The following is a 24,606-nucleotide window of genomic DNA, read 5'->3' as shown; positions in this document are numbered from 1 at the left end:
TAGGGAAAAACTTTAAAACTGATGACCAGAAGTCCAAAGGCAAAAAAAGAAAAGATGGGTAAATTTGACTACATAAAAATAATTTGCATGGTATGAAACAATTTGGCAAGAACTGACAAAACCACATATACATTTAACTTTTGACCATATCTAGGAGCCTACCCTGAAGATATACTTCCAACAATAAGAAAATACATACACACAGGTTGCAGTGTTGTTTGTAATAGCAAAGTATTTGAAACAACCTAAATGACCATACAAAGGAGAGAGGATGAGCAAATCACAATACATCCACACAATGAAGTACTATGAAGCTATGGAAAAAAACGTGGGAAAGATCTTTCTATAAACTGATTTGGGGCAATTTCTAGGATACACTGTTAAGAAAAAAGCAAAATGAAAGAGTATCTACAGTATGCTACTGTTTATGTAATAAAGAAGGGGTATAAGAAAAACATATATTAGCTGCTCATTTGTGCATAAGAAATAAGGGAAAGATAAATCATAAACTAAAGAGACTGGTTACCTAGAGCAGGCATAGAGGAAATGGGTGGAAAGAAGTGGGGACTGGGAACAGGTTAGGAGGGATGAGGCCGGAGTGACACTTCTCAAAGCATACCTCTTCAGATAGGTTTGACCTCTAGAACCACAGTAATTAAAATTATTTGGGTATTAAAATTACTCAAAATAAGTATTTAAATCAACCAGCATGTGATAGAAACCCCCAATATAATATGAACAGTAACAAATGAGCCTAACTGTATTATAAATGAATAACAAAGTAACAAAGAAAGGGACGGGATGGGGGAGAACTAACCCAAGTTATATATGTATATAATATATAATATATATATACACACTATATATATAACCAAGCTACATATATATACACATATATATATATAGTGTGTGTGTGTACATATATATATGCGTATATATATATATATATATATATATATATATACGCATACATATATATCTCCTAGCTCCTTCTGCTGAGAGGGCCTAGGACCTCAAAATCACTATGTGTATTGATTTTGGGATTACAAATAAATTTTAGTAGGGAGGCATATATACAAATACAGAATCCGTGAATAATGAAAATCTATCATATAGTCTAATCATAAAATATACATGTCTCATTCATATACATCTTCAAAACATAAGCAAATATTGACAGGACTATTGTGAGAAACAGATAAATCAGTAACTGTAGCTGGAGATTTTGACGCAAACACAAAAGTAAATCATAGTTCAAGCAAACAAAAATAATCAAACTTATAGAGAACAAGTGAACAAGTACAGAATGCATTATTTTCAAGTATATATGGGATAGTCACAAAAATCTACTGGGTACCACAATAAATTCCAAAGGGAGTCTCAATAAATTCCAAAGAATGAATATTATTCAGATTATGTTCTCTAATTAAATTACACTAATTAGAATCAGTAACAAAATACTAACTCTAAAAAAATCCCACATGACTGGAAACAAAAAACATACTGCTTCATTGTCTTAGGGTTTAAAGATAATTCTTTAAAAAATGCTGAATGATAATAAAAACAATACATGTCAAAATCTGTGGGACCCAGATAAAGCAGCACTTAAAGGCCAATGTACCTTAATAGGTACATTTATTTTTTAAAACAGATATGCAAATATGTTTGTATATGCTTAACCTATCTCTGAAATGTCATACAAGAAACTCTTAACAGTGATTGTATGGGTGGAATGGCTAATATATGAGAAGATGCTCAGTGTCATTAGTAATTAAAGAAATATTAATTGAAATGACAATAAGATACTACTTTATCATTTTGGTAAATATTAGAAAATGAGATAAAAGCAAATTCTAGAAGAGGGACATGAGGAAATATGAACTCTTAGGTGCTACTGGTAGGAGTATAGACTGGTACAGCTGTTCTGAAGAGTGATCTGCAATAATCAGTTCAAGTATTGTATGAAGGTAGGTACCCTTTTCCCGAGCAATCCCACTCTTGTTCATAAACCATAGAGAAACTAAAACATGGGACCATAAGTGGATTTATATAAGGGTGTGCTTCACAGCAGTGTTCATGATAGAAAGAAACTGGAGGCAACCTAGTGTCCACCACTGAGAACAGAGAACTAAAATGTCATAGATGTATACTATGGGATACTATGGAGCAGACAGAAACCCAGATAGATCTTAAAAACATACTGATATGTAAAAACAAAAATCAACAGAAAGACAGCTACAGCAGTGATTCTCAGGGTGGTCACATTCATATCAAAGTGTGGTACATCAGCATCACACAGGAACTTGTTAGAATATACATTCTCAGGGTCTATCCCAGACCTAAAGAATCAGAAATTCTGGGGTGGGCTCCAGCCATCTGTTTTTGAACAAGCCCTCCAGGTAATTATGATGCATGCTAAAGTTTGAGAATGACTGAATAGCACCATAACATTTATGTAAAATTAAAATACTTTTCCCACAAAAATGTTATATATTAAAAAATTAATAATATATGTATTCTGAGTCATATACTAAATACAATAGAAACATGTATAGTTGGGAGAGGGAGTAAGGAAAATAGAGGTCACAGATAAGAAAAACAAAACAAAATAATAGAGGGACTTAGAAAAGACTAGTAATAAATGTGCCATGACCTTAAGAGCTTAATTCAACCAAGATTTCCCTCCTTTTTGAAAGGAAAGACTTCAAAATCCTGAATCCAAATGCTTCTCAAAATGCCTACTCTAAGTCACCAACATTTCCTGTCTATGCTTACTGGATGAGATTACTAACTAGTCTTTCTGGGCTCCTATAGTCAGTCCACCACATAACAGCCAGAGTAATTGTTTTAAAACATAAATAAATGTGACTATGCCAATTCCATGCTTAACAAACAAATAAACAAACAAAAAAGCTCTAATGGCTTCCCACTGCATTCACAATAAAACCCAAACTCTACCATGGTTTGCAAGGCCTGACGTCATGTAAACCATGCCTATGTCTCTGATACACTGTCTACATTGTCCCCTTACTCATTCTGTCTAGCCACACTGACCTTGTTTCTATTCCTGGGCTGCCTTAGGCTTGCTCCTTCCTCAGAGCTTTTACACTTGATATGCCCTTTGCCTGGAATGTACTCACCCCACCCCTCCATCTACGCATGGCTCATTCCCTCAGGTCATTCAAGTTTTTGTTCAAATATTACCTCTTCAGATAGGACTTCCCTGATCTCCAACTAAATCAGCTACTCCTGTCCCCCTTCTGTCCCTTACCCTGATTTGATTTTCATAGACACTAAGCAAATATAAGATGCCATCTCTCTCACTAGAAAACACAATAGGGACTTCCCTGGTGTCGCAGTGGTTAAGACTCCGCACTCCCAATGCAGGGGGCCTGAGTTCGATCTCTGGAACTCAGGAACTAGATCCCACATGCATGCCACAACTAAGAAGCCTGACTGCTGCAACTAAGGAGCCCACCTGACACAACTAAGACCCGGTGCAACCAAATAAATAAATAAATATTAAAAAAACAAAACAAAACAATAAAGGACCTGGCTTTGCTTGTTTATCTCCACATCCCCAGAATTTAACAATGTCTCTCAACTTAGGTACTATTAACAAGCATAATTCTTTGTTGCAGGATGTTTTGTATTCCTGAACCCTGCTCATTAAATGCCAGTAGAACTTCTCAATTATTGTGAGACAAACCATTCATATGTCATTGTACATAATTATGAGTACATCTGCAGTATAGTTTCTCAAAAATGAAATTGTTGGATCAAAATAATGTACATTTTGAGACAGACCTTGCAAAATAAACACTATAAAATGTAAATATATAGACACATATGAATATAATTGGATGGCTTTTTCCTTTTTTGGGTTGACTTTTGTTTTCAACATAATATTTCAAATTTCACAAAATATTCCAAGGAAAAATTACATTAAATTCATATATAAACATAGAAAGCACTTTCTCTTTTCCTACTTACCTTTCTCAACCAAGAACATGATATATCTTTTGAATTATTTGGTCTTTATCTCTGCCTCCTGTAACGATCAACTAAACTTTTTGAAGTAATGAGTTATAATGCCCATCCACACTACAATGTAATTTGGCTGATATACTTCTCAGCCTCTAATCTCAAGTTTTATTTCCCGTATTATACATCAGTATGCAACTGTACAATTATCTTGTACACATCAATTAAAGGTCATGATTATCAGAAGATCTGTTCGATACTCTTTGTATTTCTATGTGAACAGAATTTTTACTCCACCTCAAGAATCATTTCTATATGTTAACAATTGTTCATTAGTTGTCCATCTGATAACATTTACATCACCTAAACAACTGATAACATTTTCTCTTTGGTGGCTCCTGTGCATTTAGTACAACACATCCTATGCTGAAAATGTTCCCTTTAATCCTTTCTCTTATTATAAAATCAATGAAAGGAAACTAAAATTTAGCTTCCCCTACCACAGAGGAAGTACTTTATAATGGGTGCAAATGAAGGAATATCAAAAGCCTCAGACAAAAGTGAAACTTTACTATTCTGTTTTATCAGTCACATTTGGACCAGTCACTGGTGTATTACCAAAGCCCACGTTGCTTCAGGAAAGATCAATGCTTGCTCTGGGCATGGAAAAAAAAAAAATCATCATGCCTTGATTCTCTCATACAGGCTCAAGGAAAGAGAAATTATTAAGTATGGAAGAGAAAATAAAGTTCTGTGAAAACGGTTTGGCAATACATATCAAAAGTCTTAAAAATGCTCACACTCTTAAAAATACTCATTCTATTATAAGAATCCAATCTAAGGAAATATCAGAAATGCTATTAAAGATGTACTCAAAAAGATGTTAATTGCAGCAATATGCAGAATGGAAACAACTGGAAAACAACCTTGTACCACTTACAGTACAAGTGATACAATATCCAATTAACTGCTGCTTAAGCCATAAAGACATTTAAACATCTCAGAAAACAAGCAGTCTGGAGGCAAGATGTCTAGGTTTAGTGTACCAGCTCAACATCTTCACCAAGAAATCATGCCCTCTCTCCCTCTTTGATCTGCTATTCACAGCAGGTCTATTTTTCATTCTTAGTTATAGCACCTCCTCATGGTCACAAAATGGCTGCTACAGTGCACACACCCACATTTGACATGACATAGTGGAATGGGGGTCCAAAAGCTTTCACCTTGCAAGAGTCTTTTCATCTGGAAAGAAAAAATTTCAAAACAACACACACAAACAACAACGACAACACAACGTGCAGAAGTCCCTTTATATATTACTGGGCAAAAGAGGATCTCATGTTTACCCCGGACTAGTCACTGGTAACAGGGAATGGATTGCCATGACTAGTTCAAACCAACCAGAATTCATTCCCTTGGGCTGGGATAAGGGCCTTCCCTCCCTGAAATTAAAAGTTCTCCCTGAGAACTTTTAAATAGGTAGAGTCTGCAATGTTACAATCTGCAAGTATGATCTCCACCCATCCCAGGTACCTATTTAGTTCTCTCTGACAACCCCCAATCCCATTTATCTGAACAAAACAGGGATTTGATAGTAAGGAAGGAGGAGAGAAAAGGTAGGCAAATAAGCAGTACCTGCTACAACCAAATTATCCAAAGAGAAATGGTGAAATAAACTACGGTATTTATACCCCTAATCATACTTTTGGAGAAATTTTAATGATAGAGAAAAGTGCTCTCAAGACAATGATGAGTGGGGGGGAAAGACTACAAAAGAGAATGCACACAACGATCTCAACTTTCTTTAAAAAATATACACATGTAAAAGAAGAAAAAGACTGTGAGGAAATACAACAAAATGTTAACAGTAATTTCATTATAATTCATTTATAACTTTATAAGAATTTTTTCTTAGATTCTGCATTTCCCAATTTTCCTACAAAAAAATGACTATTTATAACAAAAAATTATAATAGGGACCCCATTACCTTATTTTCATCTGTTTGACAAAAACATCACACTCATGCTTATCAAGGACATTGATAAAAATTTATTGTTCAAGTATACACTTGTATCATGTTAGACTAAGTTGTAGCTTATAGAAATCTATAATCTTAGTGGTCTATAAGTGGCTTCCAACTAACATGAGATATATCCTACAGTTCAGTTTTAAAACTGGTATAATACAGCACTGTCAACTTAAAGTTTTCATTCATTTACCTCTTAAGCTGTTCCAGAAAAAGGCTTTGTTAGCCAAACATCAAATAGCATGATAAAGCCAAATATAAACTATGATTTATTAACATTCATTCAGTCAACAAATATTGAGTGCCTACTATGTGTCGGGGACTATGCTCAGTCCTAATATGAAGAATATTGCTAATAATTAAGTAAGTACTTTTGAGGACTTCTCTGGTGGTCCAGTGGGTAAGACTCCATGCTCCCAAGGCAGGGGGCCGGGGTTCGACCCCTGGTCAGGGAACTAGATCCCGTATGCATGCCGCAACTAAGAGTTCACACGCTACAACTGAGAACCCACAAGCTGCAACTAAAAAGTCTGCATGCCACAACTAACAGATCCCGCGTGCTGCAAAAAAGACCCGGAGCAGCCAAAATACATAAATAAATATTAAAATAAATAAATAAATATTTTCATATCGTACTGAGCGATCTATTCATAAGTAATCTTTTCTATTAGACTGTCAGCTCCCATAGAGACCATGAATCCTACTCATTATTTGATGCTCAGAGCCTGCCATAAAGTTGGCACTCAGGAAACATTTGTTGATGAGTGACAGAAAAAATATGTTAACACAAAATATTCTGAATATGGCATATGTGTACAAAAATCATCATGGGTCTGTGTGTGTGTGTGTGTGTGTGTGTGTGTGTATTGTGAATATATTGATGCATTGAAACTATTTTTAAAGTATGTAATCAGAGGATGATTTGGCACAATATTTATCCTTTTAAAAAGTTATTCCTGGGCTTCCCTGGTGGCGCAGTAGTTGAGAATCTGCCTGCCAATGCAGGGGACACGGGTTCGAGTCCTGGTCTGGGAAGATCCCACATGCCGCGGAGCAACTGGGCCCATGAGCCATAACTACTGAGCCTGTGCGTCTGGAGCTTGTGCTCCACAAGAAGAGAGGCCGCGACAGTGAGAGGCCCGCAAACTGCGATGAAGAGTGGCCCCCGCTCACCGCAACTAGAGGAAGCCCACACACAGAAACGAAGACCCAACACAGCCAAAAATAAAAATAAATAAAATTTTAAAAAGTTAATTTAAAATTCAGTAAGTTCTGTATTCTTTTCTTCAGCCTCTAAAACTTCCTCATGCTACTAAACACAAAGAACTAAGCGTTCAATGAGTCTTTCAAACACCCATACTTTTGACATACCGTCTATTAAAATAGGATGTGGATAGGAATATGGGAAGCTTTTAATGTTACAGTCTGCAAGTATGATCTCCACCCATCCCAGGTACCTATTTAGAAATCTTGGGAATTTACTGAGCAGCAGGGAGAATGTGCTTATTTCCTTAGCTTCTATCATTAACTTTCTAACTCATAGATGACACTAAATGAATTTGAGACACTGGCAAGATAACACTGAACTTTTCTGATTCATGAACTTAGACTGTCTATCTAACTAAAGAGTAAGATATATTTCTCTTGCCGTTTATTTTTCTGGCAGCTTTGGTATCACAGCTGCTTTTCTGGTTGAGTACCAGGTGAGATAGTTGACTTGTATTTAGGAGTGATGCTGCATGAACAATAAACCTTTAACCACCGGAAATATACTTAGTACAGTGAGAGTCCCACACTACGAGGGAGAGGCAGAACTAAAGACTGCAAGAACAGCAAGCAGACTCAATACTCATCTCATGCTTATTCTGGGGATATTATAAATTCGATTACCTGCACTATTTCAAAAGTTACTTCTCTTTTATTTGCCAAGCATGTACAGCTGAATCAACAGACATTAAGTATGAATGTACTGTGGTTCCACTGTACTCAGGTCACTCCATTAGGTTTTGAAATAGTTTTATCTTTTGTACATAAAAGCTTATACTTTGTTTTAAATCTAACCATTTTCCTGTCATCATACAATTTTCAAGATATATAAATTGTGAGTTTTCATTAACTTCATTAACTGTAATCATTTTTTCCTTCAATGAACATGTACCTCCTATGTGCAACGGTATCATAAATTATTCCTACAAGAGGCTAAGTGCCTGATTATTCAGCATTGGCAGTTAATCTAAGCGTTCAATGTAGCTCAGCAGCTTATAGTTTTATAATTAAGGTGAGCTAATCCAAACCCCACTTAGGGTGAACAGCAATTTATATCATTTATATACAGCCTGTACACTACCTACAAAGAGGAAAGGTTGGTAAACACTTAAGTTATTTGCAAAGCAGGGTTAACATAGCCTTCTATATGTCAGATTTTTACTGGCTAATAAAAGGAATAGCTCTTTTTATATCAATTACAACGTATCTCTATCACTTTAATTATTGAAAGTAACAAAGTTTGTAAATTCTGCCAGTGTGTTCTCATTTTAATATCTTCTACTGAAGAATGGAAAGAAATTTTTTTAAAAAGATAATATGATAGTTCCAACACATCCAGTTTAATATTTACCTCTATACTGAAATAGCCTCTGTCCACATAGTCACCCAGAAAGAGGTAGCGTGTATTACTAGGTGATCCTCCAACTTCAAACAACTTCATCAGGTCAAAAAACTGTCCATGAATGTCACCACATACTAGGAAAAAAAAACAGACCTAGGATGAGGTGAAAAATTATGTCTTAGAAGAGAAAGGGCATTACACCAATAGGACCACAGTTTAACTTTTAACTTAAATCAGTCTAGCTTTTGACTGGACTGCTCGATAATTGCAGGCAATCTATCAATACAAAATAGTCCTACTGGAAATATTAGACATTTTAAATTGTATTTCTTCAATGAATAACACATACTAAACAACCCTAAGACTGCTCACAATTCCTAGAATAATGATCACACATTTTAGTTGGTTATTTGTAATCACTTCTCAAATTAGCTCAAATCTAAGTACCACCATGCGAATACTTCTCATACCTGTGATTGGAGCATCTACTTCTATCATAGTCTTCTCTTGTCTCAGGATGGCAGCCCCATCATTGATTATCTTTAAGGCTACTTCCTCTTCCAGTCGCCCTTCCTTCACCAAATGGTTTTTCAAAACATCAATTTTAGGTTTCCCATTCTCAAATACTTCCTTCAAAGTAAGCCGCTGTGTTGGAGGAAAAGGGACAGCTAGGAAGAGAGAGAAAAAAAATTTTTAACAGTTAAAGGTATAGAGAAAAACCATAAACACATTACTTTTATGTAACAAATTAAACCTAATGCATCACCACGATTTCACATCCACAGCACCAGAACTACATGGGAAAAAAATCGAAGATACTATATATTATAGATGATCGATTCTAATTTTTTAAAAGGCCACAGTTAAAGTCAAAGTCATTTAAAAGATATATGGGGCTTCCCTGGTGGCGCAGTGGTTGAGAGTCCGCCTGCCGATGCAGGGGACACAGGTTCGTGCCCCGGTCCGGGAAGATCCCACATGCCGCAGAGCGGCTGGGCCCGTGAGCCATGGCCGCTGAGCCTGTGCGTCCGGAGCCTGTGCTCCGCAACGGGAGAGGCCACAACGGTGAGAGGCCCGCGTAACGCAAAAAAAAAAAAAAAAAAAAAAAAAAAAAAGATGTATGTGTGTGTGCGTCTATAAATTATGTTATACATATAAAGATGAAAGACTTGAAGTTGATTCAGTAGATAAGCTAAAAGTGAGACAAGGGACTAGATGATATGAGTATCTTTTATCTATGGAAAATGTGTTAAAAATGAAACTGTGGTTTAAAAAAATGAAGGAAAAGAAATCACAACACTAAAAGGGCATTTATTTCTCCCAAAGAACAGACCTAATGAAACCATGTCTTGGAAGTTTGACTTCAGTTCCTGATCAGGGGAATCATAGATGTTTTTTATGTATGTACATATGTATTAATAAAAGGTAGTTGCTTAAAATATTACTGATAACAAGAACACAACTGACAGGATGGAGCTCTTTCACAGAATAACTTGCTCTAGTAACAGAGCATAAACTTGAGAAAAATAGGTATGGGAGGTCTAGCTGTGTTTTCTAATCTCGAAATGCTAACAACTAACTTCAGTGTACACTGGATATAAAGTTTATATACAACATCATGGTAAATTAGCAACTTGAACAGAAAAAATTTTTTGACATTTTTAAATTGGCTATCACCTCTTCTTTTACCTATCTTATAATGTAGTCTACTTTAGATTCCCTGTGACCTAACAGCCACAAGTCTATAAACCATAAGTTTTAAAGGAGGGATTCATTTCAATTTGTGGTTACTGTCTGGTTATTCCACTTCTAGCTTTATGGAAGTATTATTAAGAACCAAGTTGAAATCTACAGGCGCTTAAACAATTTTAGACTTGATCTAGCCATTCCATTTTGTATTTTTTACAAGTATAGAAAGTCCTATGGTAAGTTTTACAATGCTCTTAGCTATAATTTGACTCATTTTGACTATTCAAAGCCCATTGAAAATATCATAGTAGCTATCCAACCAGCAAATATTATCCTGAGATAGGGGACCATATACATCCCAGTTTACTCAGGACAGTCCTAGATTTCAGCTGCTCTCCTAGTATAACTGTTAATAGCATCCCCTTTCCCTCTTAAAACTGTCTCAATTTAAAGGATAAATTAGTCTTAATTTGTGTAATTCATATGGAATATCAATATACTATTTTAGTATGATAAGCTAAATCTAAAATAAGACAAAAATAAAATATTATGATGAGTCTTTTATTCATTCATCTGGTGAGTCTATAAGACAGGGTGAAGGTCAGTCCTGAACAAGTTTACTTAAATTTTTACTAAATTGTTTTTAATTGCCCACTTTGTAAATCAAAGAAATTGGTCAAAAAACTAAAAACAGGGCTTCCCTGGTGGCGCAGTGGTTGAGAGTCCGCCTGCCGATGCAGGGGACACGGGTTCGTGCCCTGGTCCGGGAAGATACCACATGCTGCGGAGCGGCTGGGCCCGTGAGCCATGGCTGCTGAGCCTGCACATCCGGAGCCTGTGCTCCACAACAGGAGAGGCCACAACAGTGAGAGGCCCGCGTACCGCAAAAAGAAAAACAAAACTAAAAACAAGATGAAGTAATACAAAATCAAATATGTTGGAATTGACAAAAATGTATCATAACAGAGGTAGTATGAGAGACAAGAGATCCACAGATATTATTTGACTTCTACCAGTAGTATTATTACTTACTAATAAAAATCATTTTCCTCCAATCTCAGTTGTAATCAGAGAACAGTTTACAAAACAGGAAACCCGTTTTTCTTATATATCATAAAAGTTACGTAAGTAGAGGTGACAACAACCTAAAGAGCTCCTGAGGAGGAAATTTAGAAAGATATTTTTTCTTTCTCTCAAATTCTACAGTTGTACTTTATTTAAAACAAGTAAACATGTCAGTTAAATGAAAGTAAGGATGAAATGGATCAAGGGGATTATGCCTAGCTAAGAGAAATGGGACACAGCTGAGCCAGGAACACAAAGAGGAATTAAGATTGCCTTGGGACAACATGCATAAAAGAAAGTTCCAGGAGAGTCCTAAGTTTTTAGGTAAGGGTTATTATTTTTTTTTGAATTTTTGAATTTTATTTTATTTTTATACAGCAGGTTCTTATTAGTCACCAATTTTATACACATCAGTGTATACATGTCACTCCCAATCGCCCAATTCAGCACACCGCCACCCCCACCCCACTGCGGCTTTCCCCCCTTGGGGTCCATACGTTTGTTCTCTACATCTGTGTCTCAACTTCTGCCCTGCAAACGGGTTCATCTGTCCCATTTTTCTAGGTTCCACATACATGCGTTAATATACGATATTTGTTTTTCTCTTTCTGACTTACTTCACTCGGTATGACAGTCTCTAGATCCATCCGCATCTCAACAAATGACTTAATTTCATTCCTTTTTATGGCTGAGTAATATTCCATTGTATATATGTACCACATCTTCTTTATCCATTCGTATGTCGATGGGCATTTAGGTTACTTCCATGACCTGGCTGTTGTAAACAGTGCTGCAATGAACACTGGGGTGCATGTGTCTTTCTGAATTATGGTTTTCTTTGGGTATACGCCCAGTAGGGGGATTGCTGGATCATATGGTAATTCTATTTTTAGTTTTTTAAGGAACCTCCATACTGTTCTCCATAGTGGCTGTATCAATTACATTCCCACCAACAATGCAAAAGGGTTCCCTTTTCTCCACACCCTCTCCAGCATTTGTTGTTTGTAGATTTGCTGATGATGCCCTTTCTAACTGGTGTCAGGTGATACCTCATAGTAGCTTTGATTTGCATTTCTCTAATAATTAGTGATGTTGAGCAGCTTTTCATGTGCTTCTTGGCCATCTGTATGTCTTCTTTGGAGAAATGTCTATTTAGGTCTCCTGCCCATTTTTGGATTAGCTTGTTTGTTTCTTTAATATTGAGCTGCATGAGCTGTTTATATACTTTGGAGATTAATCCTTTGTCCGTTGATTCGTTTGCAAATATTTTCTCCCATTCTGAGGGTTGTCTTTTCGTCTTGTTTATGGTTTCCTTTGCTGTGCAAAAGCTCTTAAGTTTCATTAGGTCCCATTTGTTTATTTTTGTTTTTATTTTCATTACTCTAGGAGATGGATCAAAAAAGATCTTGCTGTGATTTATGTCAAAGAGTGCTCTTCCTATGTTTTCCTCTAAGAGTTTTATAGTGTCTGGTCTTACATTTAGGTCTCAAATCCATTTTGAGTTTATCTTTGTGCATGGTGTTAGGGAGTGTTCTAATTTCATTCTTTAACATGTAGCTGTCCAGTTTTCCCAGCACCACTTATTGAAGAGACTGTCTTTTTTCCATTGTATATCCTTGCCTCCTTTGTCATAGATTAGCTGACCATAGGTGCATGGGTTTATCTCTGGACTTTCTATCTTGTTCCATTGATCTATGTTTCTGTTTTTGTGCCAGTACCATATTGTCTTGATTACTGTAGCTTTGTAGTATAGTCTGAATTCAGGGAGTCTGATCCTCCAGCTCTGTTTTATTCCCTCAAGACTGCTTTGGCTATTCGGGGTCTTTTGTTCCTCCATACAAATTTTAAGATTTTTTGTTCTAGTTCCATAAAAAATGCCGTTAGTAATTTGATAAGAATTGCTTTGAATCTGTAGATTGCTTTGGGTAGTATAGTCATTTTCACAATATTGTTTCTTCCAATCCAAGAACATGGTATATCTCTCCATCTGTTGGTATCATCTTTAATTTCTTTCATCAGTGTCTCATAGTTTTCTGCATACAGGTCTTTTGTCTCCCTAGGTAGGTTTATTCCTAGGTATTTTATTCTTTTTGTTGCAGTGGTAAATGGGAGTGTTTCCTTAATTTCTCTTTCAGATTTTTCATCATTAGTGTATAGGAATGTGAGCGATTTCTGTGCATTAATTTTGTATCCTGCAACTTTACCAAATTCATTGATTAGCTCTAGTAGTTTTCTGGTGGCATCTTTAGGATTCTCTATGTATAGTATCATGTCATCTGCAAACAGGTACAGTTTTACTTCTTCTTTTCCGATTTGTATTCCTTTTATTTCTTTTTCTTCTCTGATTGCCATGGCTAGGACTTCCAAAACTATGTTGAATAATAGTGGTGAGAGTGGGCAACCTTGCCTTGTTCCTGATCTTAGAGGAAATGCTTTCAGTTTTTCACCATTGAGAATGATGTTTGCTGTGGGTTTGTCATATATGGCCTTTATTATGTTGAGGTAGGTTCCCTCTATGCCCACTTCCTGGAGATTTTTATCACAAACGGTAAGGGTTATTTTAAAAATCAATATCCTTCAAATCAGAAAAAAAGAATCTTCAACTTTAAAGGAGTGGGTCTTGCCACCCTCCAAGTTACCCCTAGCTATGTTTAGAGCCCTGAATTCCATTTCCCTTCTTGTACTGGATAGTTCTATACATACTATAGCTGAGACTGATTCACAGAAGACTGGGAAGAGCCACAATCCAGAGAAGACTAAAGGAAATCGAGCTAAGTTTGCTAATGAAAGGAAACAGTAGAAACTTTCCAAGTAAACTTTAAACCTCTGTTTAAAAAAATATGCCCCAGGGGCTTCCCTGGTGGCGGAGTGGTTGAGAGTCCGCCTGCCGATGCAGAGGACACGGGTTCGTGTCAGCCCCCCCCTGCCGATGCAGAGGACACGGGTTCGTGTCCCGGTCCGGGAGGATCCCACATGCCGCAGAGCGGCTGGGCCTGTGAGCCATGGCCACTGAACCTGCACGTCCGGAGCCTGTGCTCCACAACAGGAGAGGCCACAACAGGAGAGGCCACATAGTGAGAGGCCCGCGTACCGCAAAAAAAAAAAAAAAAAAATGCCCCAGACACAGAGTGACCATATGTCTGAGTACCCTGGTTTATTTATTTTGTTCTGATGTAATTACCAATAATGTTTCCTTTTACTCTCAAGTATCCTGATTTAAACAACCTATCCAGGAACAAAATTAATCAATCAACTGATCAGAGGCATTTGTTTAGAACATAGATTCTTAGGTCTCATACGTGTGGAATCAGGATCTTTGGAGATCTACACAGGCATCCGCATGGTTAACAAGTACTCCAGCCAATTCTCATGCCCACTAATCTCAGATAATCAGCAAGTGCATTCCCAGTCACATAGTCATAGTTTACTGGTCTTCATGTCCCTTGCCCCAGCGCCTATGTGGCCACATGAATACACGGAGTTCAGAATTTCTGAGTGAAAAATAGAGGATCTAGAGTAGTGCTTTGTAAACTGTCTGTTGGAACTGCCCCCACCCCAGCATCAACAAGTGGAAAACTATACTTTGTAAAATGCAATAAAAATAAATTACTAGAAAAATGATCACATGCATAGATGTTGTGCCAATGTCAAGCTGCTATAAAAGTTTTTAAATGCTCACTCTCTGTATTTACTGCAATTAGTAACAATTCGTGGACAGACATTGGTCCACGGACCACTTCTGAGTAACACTGGTTTGGATAAACGTGGATTTGGGGTAACAAAAATAAGACTAGAGGGCTTCCCTGGTGGCGCACTGGTTAAGAGTCCGCCTGCTGATGCAGGGGACACGGGTTCGTGCCCCGGTCCGGGAGGATCCCACATGCCGCGGAGCGGCTGGGCCCGTGAGCCATGGCCGCTGAGCCTGCGCGTTCGGAGCCTGTGCTTGGTTGATGGTTTCTTTTTCTCTGCAGAAGTTTTTTAGTTTGATGTAGTCCCACTTATTTTTGCTTTTGTTGCTTGTGCTTTTGATGTCATACCCCCAAAATTGTCACCAAGACCAATGTCAAACAGCTTTTTCCCTATGTTTCCTTCTAGGAGTTTTACAGTTTCAGGTCTTATGTTTAAGTCTTTAATCCATTTTGAGTTAATTTTTGTGAGTGGTCTAATTTCATTCTTCTGCATTGTAGTTATAGTTTTCCCAACACCATTTATTGAAGAGATTATCCTTTCCCCCATTGAATATTCTCAGCTCCCTTGTCAAATATTCGTTGACTGTATATGTGAGGGTTTATTTCTGAGCTCTTGATTCTGTTCCATTGGCCTGTGTGTCTGTTTTTATTTTATGCCAATACCATACCATTTTGACTACTGGAGGTTTGCAGTATAGTTTGAAATCAGGACGTACGATGCCTCAAACTTTGTTCTTCTTTCTCCAGATTGCTTTGGTTATTCAGGGTCTTTTGTGGCTCCACACAAACTTTAGGATTGTTTTTTCTATTTCTGTGAAAAAAACCATTGGCATTTTGACAGGAATTGCACTGAATCTCCAGACAACTTTGGGTAGTATATTTTAATAATATTAATTCTTCTGATCTATGAATATAGGATGTCTTTCCATTTGTTTATGTCTTCTTCAATTTCATCAAAATCTTGTAGTTTTCAGTGTACAGATCTTTCACCTCCTTGATTAAATTTATTCCTAAGTATTTTATTGTTTTTGATGTTATTGTAAATGGAATTGTTTTATTTCTTTTTCAGATATTGCATTGTTAGTGTATAGCAACACAAGTTATTTCTGTATGTTGCTTTTGTATCCTGAAACAACTGAATTTGTTTATTAGTTCTAACAGTTTTTTTGTTTGTTTTTTGTTTTGGTGGAGTCTTTAGGATTTTCTCTATGTAAGACCATGTCATCTGCAAATTAAGACAATTTTACTTCTTACTTTCTGATCTGGATTGATTGATTTTCTTACCTCATTGCTCTGGCTAGGACTTCCAGTACTATGTTGAATAAGAAAGGTGAGAGTAAGCACCCTTGTTTTACTCCTAATCTTAGAGGAAAAGCTTTCAACCTTTCATTGATGAATATGATGTTGGCTGTGGGCTGGTCATATATGGCTTTTATTAAGTTGAGGTATGTTTCTTCTATATGCAATTTATTGGGTGTATTTATCAAGAAAAGATGCTGTATTTTGTCAAATGCTTTTTTTGCATCTATTGAGATGACCATATGATTTTTATCTTTTATCCCATTAATGTGATGTATATCACATTTGTTGATTTGCATATGTTGAACGACCCTTGCATCCTAGGGATAAATATCACTTGATTGTGGTGAATGATTTTTCTAACATGCTGTTAATTAGGTTTGCTAATATTTTGTTGAGAAGTTTTGCATCTCTATTCATAAGGGATATTGGTCTGCAGTTTTCTTTTCTTATAGTTTCCTTATCTGGCCTTTGTATCAGAGTAATGCTGGCCTCAAAAAAAAAATGAGTTTGGGAGCATTCCCTCCCCCTCAATTTTTTGTAAGAGTTTGAGAAGGATTGGTATGAATTCTTTTTTAAAATGTTTGATAGATTTCACCAATGGAACCATCTAGTCTTGGGCTTTTCTTTGTTGGGAGGTTTTAGATTACTGATTCAGTCTCCTTATTTGTTATTGGTCTGTTCAGAGTTTTCCACTTCTTCATAATTCAGTCTTCATAGGTTAAATGTGTCTAGAAATTTATCTATTTCTTCTAGGCTACCCAATTTGTAGTGGATAATTGTTCACAGCAGTCTCTTATAATCCTTTATATTTCTGTGGTATCAGTTGTAAAGTCTCCTTTTTTCATTTCTTAATTTATTTAATTGTCTTTTCTCTTTTATTCTCAGTCTAAAGTCTGTCAATTATGTTAATCATTTCAAAAACCAATTCTTAATTCTGTTAATCTTTTCTATTGTTTTCCTGGTCCCTATTTCACTTACTTCTACTCTTTGTTATTTCAGTGGTGAAAGCTGCTGGGTTATCTGTTGAGCTGGTTGCCATGAACCTCAATCACGCCCACTGCATACCTGCCATGGTAGCCCCTTCATTCTACTCAATTCTCTGCTCAAATGTTACTTCTTCAGAGAGCTCTTCCCTATTTTATCCAAACAAAACAAAACAAAACAAAACAAAACCTCTTCCCTAGACACTGGCCAGCAGAAAATGTTTGGCTCTTCATCAATTTCTAATTAAGTACTTTGAGGTATATATTATGTGTACACTATTGTTGAGACATATAGAAACTAAGTCTGAGCCAGATATCAACTGTTGAATTCTACAGTTATGCCACCAAATGTTCATTTCAGATATGGTAAACTCCTGCTCAACCTTTCATCCTAAAATTCTTTCCTCCTCAAAGTGTAGTCTGGGGATCAAAAATATCAAAATCACCCAGGAGCTTGTTAGAAGTGCAGGATATCTGGCCTAACTCAGATATATTGAAATCAGAATCTGCATTTTAACAAGATGTTCAGGTGCACATTAAGAAGCACTACGATAATTTACTGATTTTTAACTCCAACTGTACATTAGAATAACCTAGGAAGTTTCTGAAAATATAGTGCCCTCATCCATTTCTAGAAATCTGGATTCAACTGGTTTTAGATTAGTGTCCCAAAACTGGTAGTTTCAAAAAGCTCTCCAGGTAATCCTAATGTGCAGTCTAATGTGCAGATTGAGAACCAATGTTCTAAGTTAAATGATAAATGCATTTTTTCCTAATTTCATATCATTCTAAATTCTTGTGTTTTTCTCAATTCATCCTTCTTAACTCTAGAGCTACACTGTCTAATAAGGTAGCTACTAGCCACATGTGGCCATTTAGACTTAAATTTAAATTAATTAAAATTAAATAAAATTTAAAATTTAGTTCCTCAGTTGCACTGACCACATTTCAATGCTCAATAACCTCATGTGCTCAGTGACTGCCATATTGGAGAGCATAAATATACAACATTTCTATCAGTTCAGAAAGTTATATTGAACAGCACTGCTCTATAGTATTTATTCAAAAAATGAAACAGCATTAACAAGTTAATCTGAGCAAACAGCTAGTGCAGTGAGTAATAAATAAGTAAATGCACCATTCAAATAGGAAAGTAACGTGTAAGATTCTAAAAGCAGTTAAAATTAATGAAACTTAAGAAAGATCCAAGAATAAAAGAGTATTTGGGCTAAATGCAGACCAAAAGTTGGCATTTTTATAATTGGTGCTCTAGGCTACCTGTGCAACAAATTTTCTTTTAGTGCTCCAAAATCAAACTAGTTTAAAGAAAAAAGTTTTAAGAAATTTGAAAAACATTTCAAAAATTAGAAAATTCGGGGGGATACCCTACATAAATTTTCATTAATAGCACATAATAAACTAAAAGCAGATCGCTACATGTTAAGCACGACTGCATTAATAAGGCTAGGGGCAGCAAAATGTGTTGGATAACCTTTCCAATTCTGAGCTACTATGAATAATGTTGCTATGAACATTCTTCTATCTGTCTTATGGTGGATGTAAGCACCCCTTTCACCCAGGATTGGGAATGCAAGGTTAGGGGGTAGGCATAGGTTTCATCAAACAGTTCACCAAAGTCTTATACCATTTTACACACACCAGCAAGGTATGAGGGTCCCAGTTACTCCTTGCCAACATTTAGTATTGGTCACTTTTAAATTTTACTCCATTATAGTGAGTGTCTACTTCTATCTCTTTGTGGTTCTAATTTACATTTCACTGGTGAATAGTGATGCTGAGCACGCTTCCACTTGTTTATTGGCTATCTGGCTATCTTCCTTTTGGGACATGCCTAATCAACCAAATTTTTGTCCATTTAAAAATTTATTCAGGGGGCTTCCCTGGTGGCGCAGTGGTTGAGAGTCTGCCTGCCGATGCAGGGGACACGGGTTTGTGCCCTGGTCAGGGAGGATCCCACGTGACGCGGAGCGGCTGGGCCCGTGAGCCATGGCCACTAAGCCAGTGCGTCCAGAGCCTGTGCTCCACAACGGGAGAGGCCACAACGGTGAGAGGCCCGTGTACAGCGAAAAAAACATAATTTCTTCAATATATTTTTTCTATTGACTGATAAAAGTTCTTATATATTCTGAGTATGTCCTTTATCAGATATATGCTTTTTTTCTTAATCATCTTTACATAGCATACAATTCAATGAATTTTGACAATCATTACAACAGAACTGACTGTGTAACAATTCTAGGAGAACGCTAGGAGAGAGCAAAGAACAGAAATGAAACTGATAAAAATAAAGTATATAATATGTAAGACAAACTAGAGAAGTTCTTTTGGAATACAAAGGAAAAGGACAAATATGAAAATGGTGAGAGACAATGACATACAAAGAATAGAGGATGGGGCTTCCCTGGTGGCACAGTGGTTGAGAATCTGCCTGCCAATGCAGGGGACACGGGTTCAAGCCCTGGTCTGGGAAGATCCCACATGCCACGGAGCAACTAGGGCCGTGAGCCACAACTACTGAGCCTGCACGTCTGGAGCTTGTGCTCCGCAACAAGAGAGGCCGCGACAGTGAGAGGCCCGCGTACCGCAATGAAGAGTGGCCCCCGCTCGCCGCAACTAGAGAAAGCCCACACAGAGAAACGAAGACCCAACACAGCCAGAAATAAATAAATAAATAAAATTAAAAAAAGAAAAAAGGATAGAGGATAGAGAGCCAAAATAAGAGGTTAATGATATTCCTGAAAAACTAAACTAGAACAAATGTAACAGGAAAAATACTCAAAATAAATTAGAAAACTTTTCTGAGCTATATAGAAAGGTTTGCTTAAACACACTGAATTGTTGCATTTCAGGAAAAATTAATCAAGAGGCACATTCTTGAAAAAATTTTGAATTATAAGGATAAAGAAGAAACTTAAATCATGATGGTCTACAGTTTTTTTTCTAGAATATTAGATTTCTAACATCACTGGAATATGTGTAGAACTCTAAGGAGAAAAGGTTGTAACTTGTAAGTTTTGTACTCAGCCAAATACTTTATATTATATGTGAAGGTCATAGAAAGACATTCACAAAATCAAAGGGACTCAGAAAATATATCACCTACATAGCCTTCTTGAAGAAAATTACCTCAACACTTACTGTAGGTAATGTTCTGTCTTCTTGATTTGAATACTGGCTACACAAGTATGTTTCCTTTGTGAAAATTTATCAAGCTGTATACTTAGGATCTGTGCACTTTTGTATATGTCAATAATTTTTTAAAAACCTTTTTAATGCAAAAACACTTGAGCCTAGCTGACCCCAGTCAGAGTTGAATTAAAATTAAGGAAAAAACTGCAGAAGTCATGACACCAAAGATTTTCAAGTCTAGCTTTATTTACTTTGAACCCCAGACTCAGAAGTCTAGGTTGATTTCAGGAAGATTATGTAACTCAGAGATCAAATTTCCACTCATGTGCAAATTCTATGTTTCAGTTCCTTCCCAGTCCTAAGAAATGTGTTTCTAGAATGATTTTTTTCATGCCGCTGTTAAAATAGAATCATTCTTGACATGGTTGATGACCACATCCAAATCATATTTTGGACACTTTGCAAGGAACATTACAAAACAAAATATTTGTCTTTACCTCACCTCTCTCCTCAAAAACAGAAGGATAGTAAGTAATAAAACAAATTATTTTCATTAACAAGTAACTCAAATAATGATTTTCTGTATTCTTTAAAAATTCATATAGCGAGTGCCCAGTCTATCAATGTTTCAGCAGGGAAATACTGCCCGATATCAGTCTGCACCTTCAGCTGAGACATTTTGGCATTCTGGTCAGTATGAGAAGCCAAGAGAAGAGGGGAAAGGAGGCACATGGTGCTCTCTTTCACTCTCTAAGTCTGGAATGTTCTTTAAAGACCTCTTTTCAAAGCATTTTCTTCTCCTGAGCTGCTGTTCCCCACAGGGAGGCCAGAGCCAGGGCATCTTGTCTCAAAAAGCAAGAGGGAAGAAGAGCCAATGGAAACGCTGATGTCCTTGGTCCACTGATGATATTAAAATATAAGGTATAGTGAAAACTCAGCTGTCAGGGACCCTGAGGGAGTGAGTCAATTTGAACAGACAATGGAACGCTTTCTCTATTTTTTTCCCCCATAAGATACTGATCATAAATATACATATATGTACATACACACGTAAAATTTTAAAAATAAAAGGCATATTTATGAATCTAAAATTCACACAGAATTAAAGAAGTCACTTTTAAAGGTTAGGATACAAAAAACTCATAGGTGATAAGTAATATGCCAAATACCTTTTATTTAAAATTGACAAGTGGTCCAGTGTTTAATTCTGTTTAAAAATAAATCCAAATAAATAAATAAATAAATAAATCCATACAATATGATCTAAATTGTGACTAAATAATGCATTAGAAAAGGCAATAAGGAAATATACCCATGTATTAGTGCTAGGTAACAAGATTCTAAATTATCTTATTCTTCCGACTTGCCTATTTTTAAACTTTCTCCGATTACCCTGTATCACTTTTATAATCGGAAAAAAATGTATATAAGAAGTCAGTATACAGTTATTTTGTACACTATATGATCATAATGATATTCTTTTAATTAAGCAATAAAAATGGGAAGAAAAGGATGAAAGTATAAGCAAGAGTGTTTGGACTACAGACAGCTTTTTTTCCTCCTATCTGCTCTGCCCTACATTTTTCCAAGTTTTTATAAAAAACTTTATTAAAAGAAAAGTAACAGATGCCAAGGGCAAAAAGAAAGGCAATCCCACTGGCAATAACTTTCCTTATGTTAATCCGTTTTATACATAAATAAGACTTTTCTCAATCAGCAGAGCTATACCCCAAACTGACTCTTACCAGCAACATTAAAATTTAAGTTACACCTATAAGCAACCGAGAGTTACTAAGATGACAAAGAGGAAATTCTATGGCTTATGCTTTAAAACACACAAAGGCACTGTGGTTAGCAGAAGGCAGACCCCACAAGATGCCTGGTCCATGGTATACACACACCTTCTCCCAGTTACTCCATCAAACAATCATCTAGGTACTGCTGGAAGGAAGTCTGCAAGCATAATTAAGGTCCCATATTAGATGACCTTAAAATAGGGAGACTGTCCAGGTGCACCTGACCTAATCACAGAAGACCTTTTAATCTGGATTTAGAGGTCAGATATAGGAGGTCAGAGAGCTGAAGCATGAGAGGGATTTGATGTGCAATTTCTCCATTGTTAGCTTGAAGATAGAGCAGGCCACGGAGCAAGGAATGAAGGCAGACTCTAGGAGCTGGGAGTGGCCCCCAGCTAAAAATAAGGACTTCACTCCTACCACCACAAGGAACTGCCAGCAGCCTGAATGTGCTAAAGATCAGATTCCTCCCCCAGCCTCCACATGTAAACTCAGCCTGGTAGGCACCTTGATTTCAGCCTTTGAGCCCTGAGAAGAGAAATCTATGCCATGAATGTACCTCTGACCCACATAACTAGGAGCTAAAAAAACGTTGTTTTAAGCCACTAAGTTTGTGGTAATTTGTTACACAGCAATAGAAAACTAATACTGAATTCTTGAAGTCAAAGTTTTTTCCTAAAGCCGTTCAACAATTATAAATATACTTTTATACACATAAGAAACTAACACCAGCAGCCTCTCAGAATCAAAACAGAAGTCCCAACTTATAACTGTACTATGACTCATAAAACAGATGAAGTGAACCAAACCAAACCACAACATGCATCACAGACTATCTAAGCTCAAATTCTTTTTAATACCAGATGCTTCAGATCCATGTTTCAAGATAAGACCTCAGGCAAACTAATTTAACAGTAACTCTGCATAGACACTAGACCTGATCTAACACTAGAACTTCATGAGTTCTAGCAACTCATCTAGTCTACAAATTCTAACTAGTCCTTGCCCAGATTACAAACTTCCACCCTAAAATCCAACAATAGTCCTTCATCTAACAACAGTATCCAATGAGTAGTCTTTCCTAACTGCCCTCCCCTATAGAGAATATCCCTATTTCCTCTAGTTCTCTCTGCTTGTTGCAGCAAGTTAAATAAACCTAACTTTTTTCCCTTTAACTATAAATAAGTCTTTCAGCTGACCTTGTTTCTGGGGAGACCCATGACTTTGTAACAGTGTGCACATATGAGGCCACTTGATTTCCACCTGCTCAAGGCCACCCTGCCTACTAGAGTGAGTTACCTGATCTTCAATAATTTTCTCAGGCACTTCAGGGTTAAGGTGATACATGGGTCCTCTGACTTTCAGTCTTATCAGATTGTTCTGTTCAGGAGTGAAATCTGGCTTCTACCTAATTAACAGCATTCCTATCATCTGTCTGCTTGTTCAGTATCTCGAGTGTCATTCATCTATGAGGAAGCCCATAGATAAGAGGACAGACTAGGACCTAATAAGTGTATTTTCCAGCCAGCCCCAAAGGCTGACAAGTTCAGAAGGTCTCATTAGACCAGTATCTTTAGGCAAACTCTGCACTGGGTCAATTTTTCTAAAACTTTCTAAGGACCTTCCTTAGTCCTTACAATCCTGAGAAGTGTTTTGCTTAGTTCTGTCTAGCTGGGGCTGAGGCTCTGATCAGCCCTCAATTGATGACGGCTTATCTTTGGTGTCACTTCATGTCTTCTGGAGACATATGGTTGCAAAAGTGCCGCCCTTAACAATCGTTGCAAGTCACATGGTGTTTTCTCAGCCTGAATCTATCTGCTTCCTTCACATTTTCAGATTATGAATATACTCAATAAACGGCATAATTTCACCAAGGAAAAATTTCAAATTACAAATGGCCTCTTGGGGACTTTTTTTTTTTTAATTTTTTAAATTTATGTTTGGCTGCATTGGGTCTTTGTTGCTGCGTGCGGGCTTTTTCTAGTTGTGGCGAGTGGGGGCTACTCTTCATTGTGGTTCACGGGCTTCTCTTGATGCGGAGCACGGGCTCTAGGTGCATGGGCTTCAGTAGTTGTGGCTCGCGGGCTCTAGAGCACAGGCTCAGTAGTTGTGGCACACGGGCTCAGTAGTTGTGTCTCGCGGGCTCTAGAGCACAGGCTCAGTAGTTGTGGCACACGGGCTCAGTAGTTGTGTCTCGCAGGCTCTCGAGCACAGGCTCAGTAGTTGTGGCACACGGGCTTAGTTGCTCTGCAGCATGTGGGATCTTCTCACACCAGGGCTTGAACCTATGTCCAATGCATTGGCAGGTGGATT

General features: G+C 37.0%; 1 protein-coding gene across 3 annotated transcripts in view; it reads right to left on the bottom strand.

Moving 5' to 3' along the window:
- The window catches only part of PPP3CC (protein phosphatase 3 catalytic subunit gamma), a 90,780-nt gene that overhangs the window by 40,183 nt on the left and 25,991 nt on the right, over positions 1-24,606 (bottom strand). For 2 of the 3 annotated variants that reach the window (XM_007450578.1, XM_007450579.1), the window contains exons 2-3: positions 9,090-9,287; positions 8,629-8,753 (exon numbers count right to left, since the gene is read on the bottom strand). In XM_007450578.1, coding sequence (XP_007450640.1) covers positions 8,629-8,753; positions 9,090-9,287 — 323 coding nt within the window. Of the gene's footprint in view, positions 1-8,628; positions 8,754-9,089; positions 9,288-24,606 lie in introns of those variants that run through there. The other variant, XM_007450580.1, reaches the window with a different exon arrangement.

The sequence above is a fragment of the Lipotes vexillifer genome, unplaced genomic scaffold, assembly GCF_000442215.2.
Source record: "Lipotes vexillifer unplaced genomic scaffold, Lipotes_vexillifer_v1.1 scaffold567, whole genome shotgun sequence".
Classification (NCBI taxonomy): Eukaryota; Metazoa; Chordata; class Mammalia; order Artiodactyla; family Lipotidae; genus Lipotes; species Lipotes vexillifer.
Note: the sequence above shows the minus strand (reverse complement) of the source record. Positions and strands in the feature narration are given on the sequence as shown.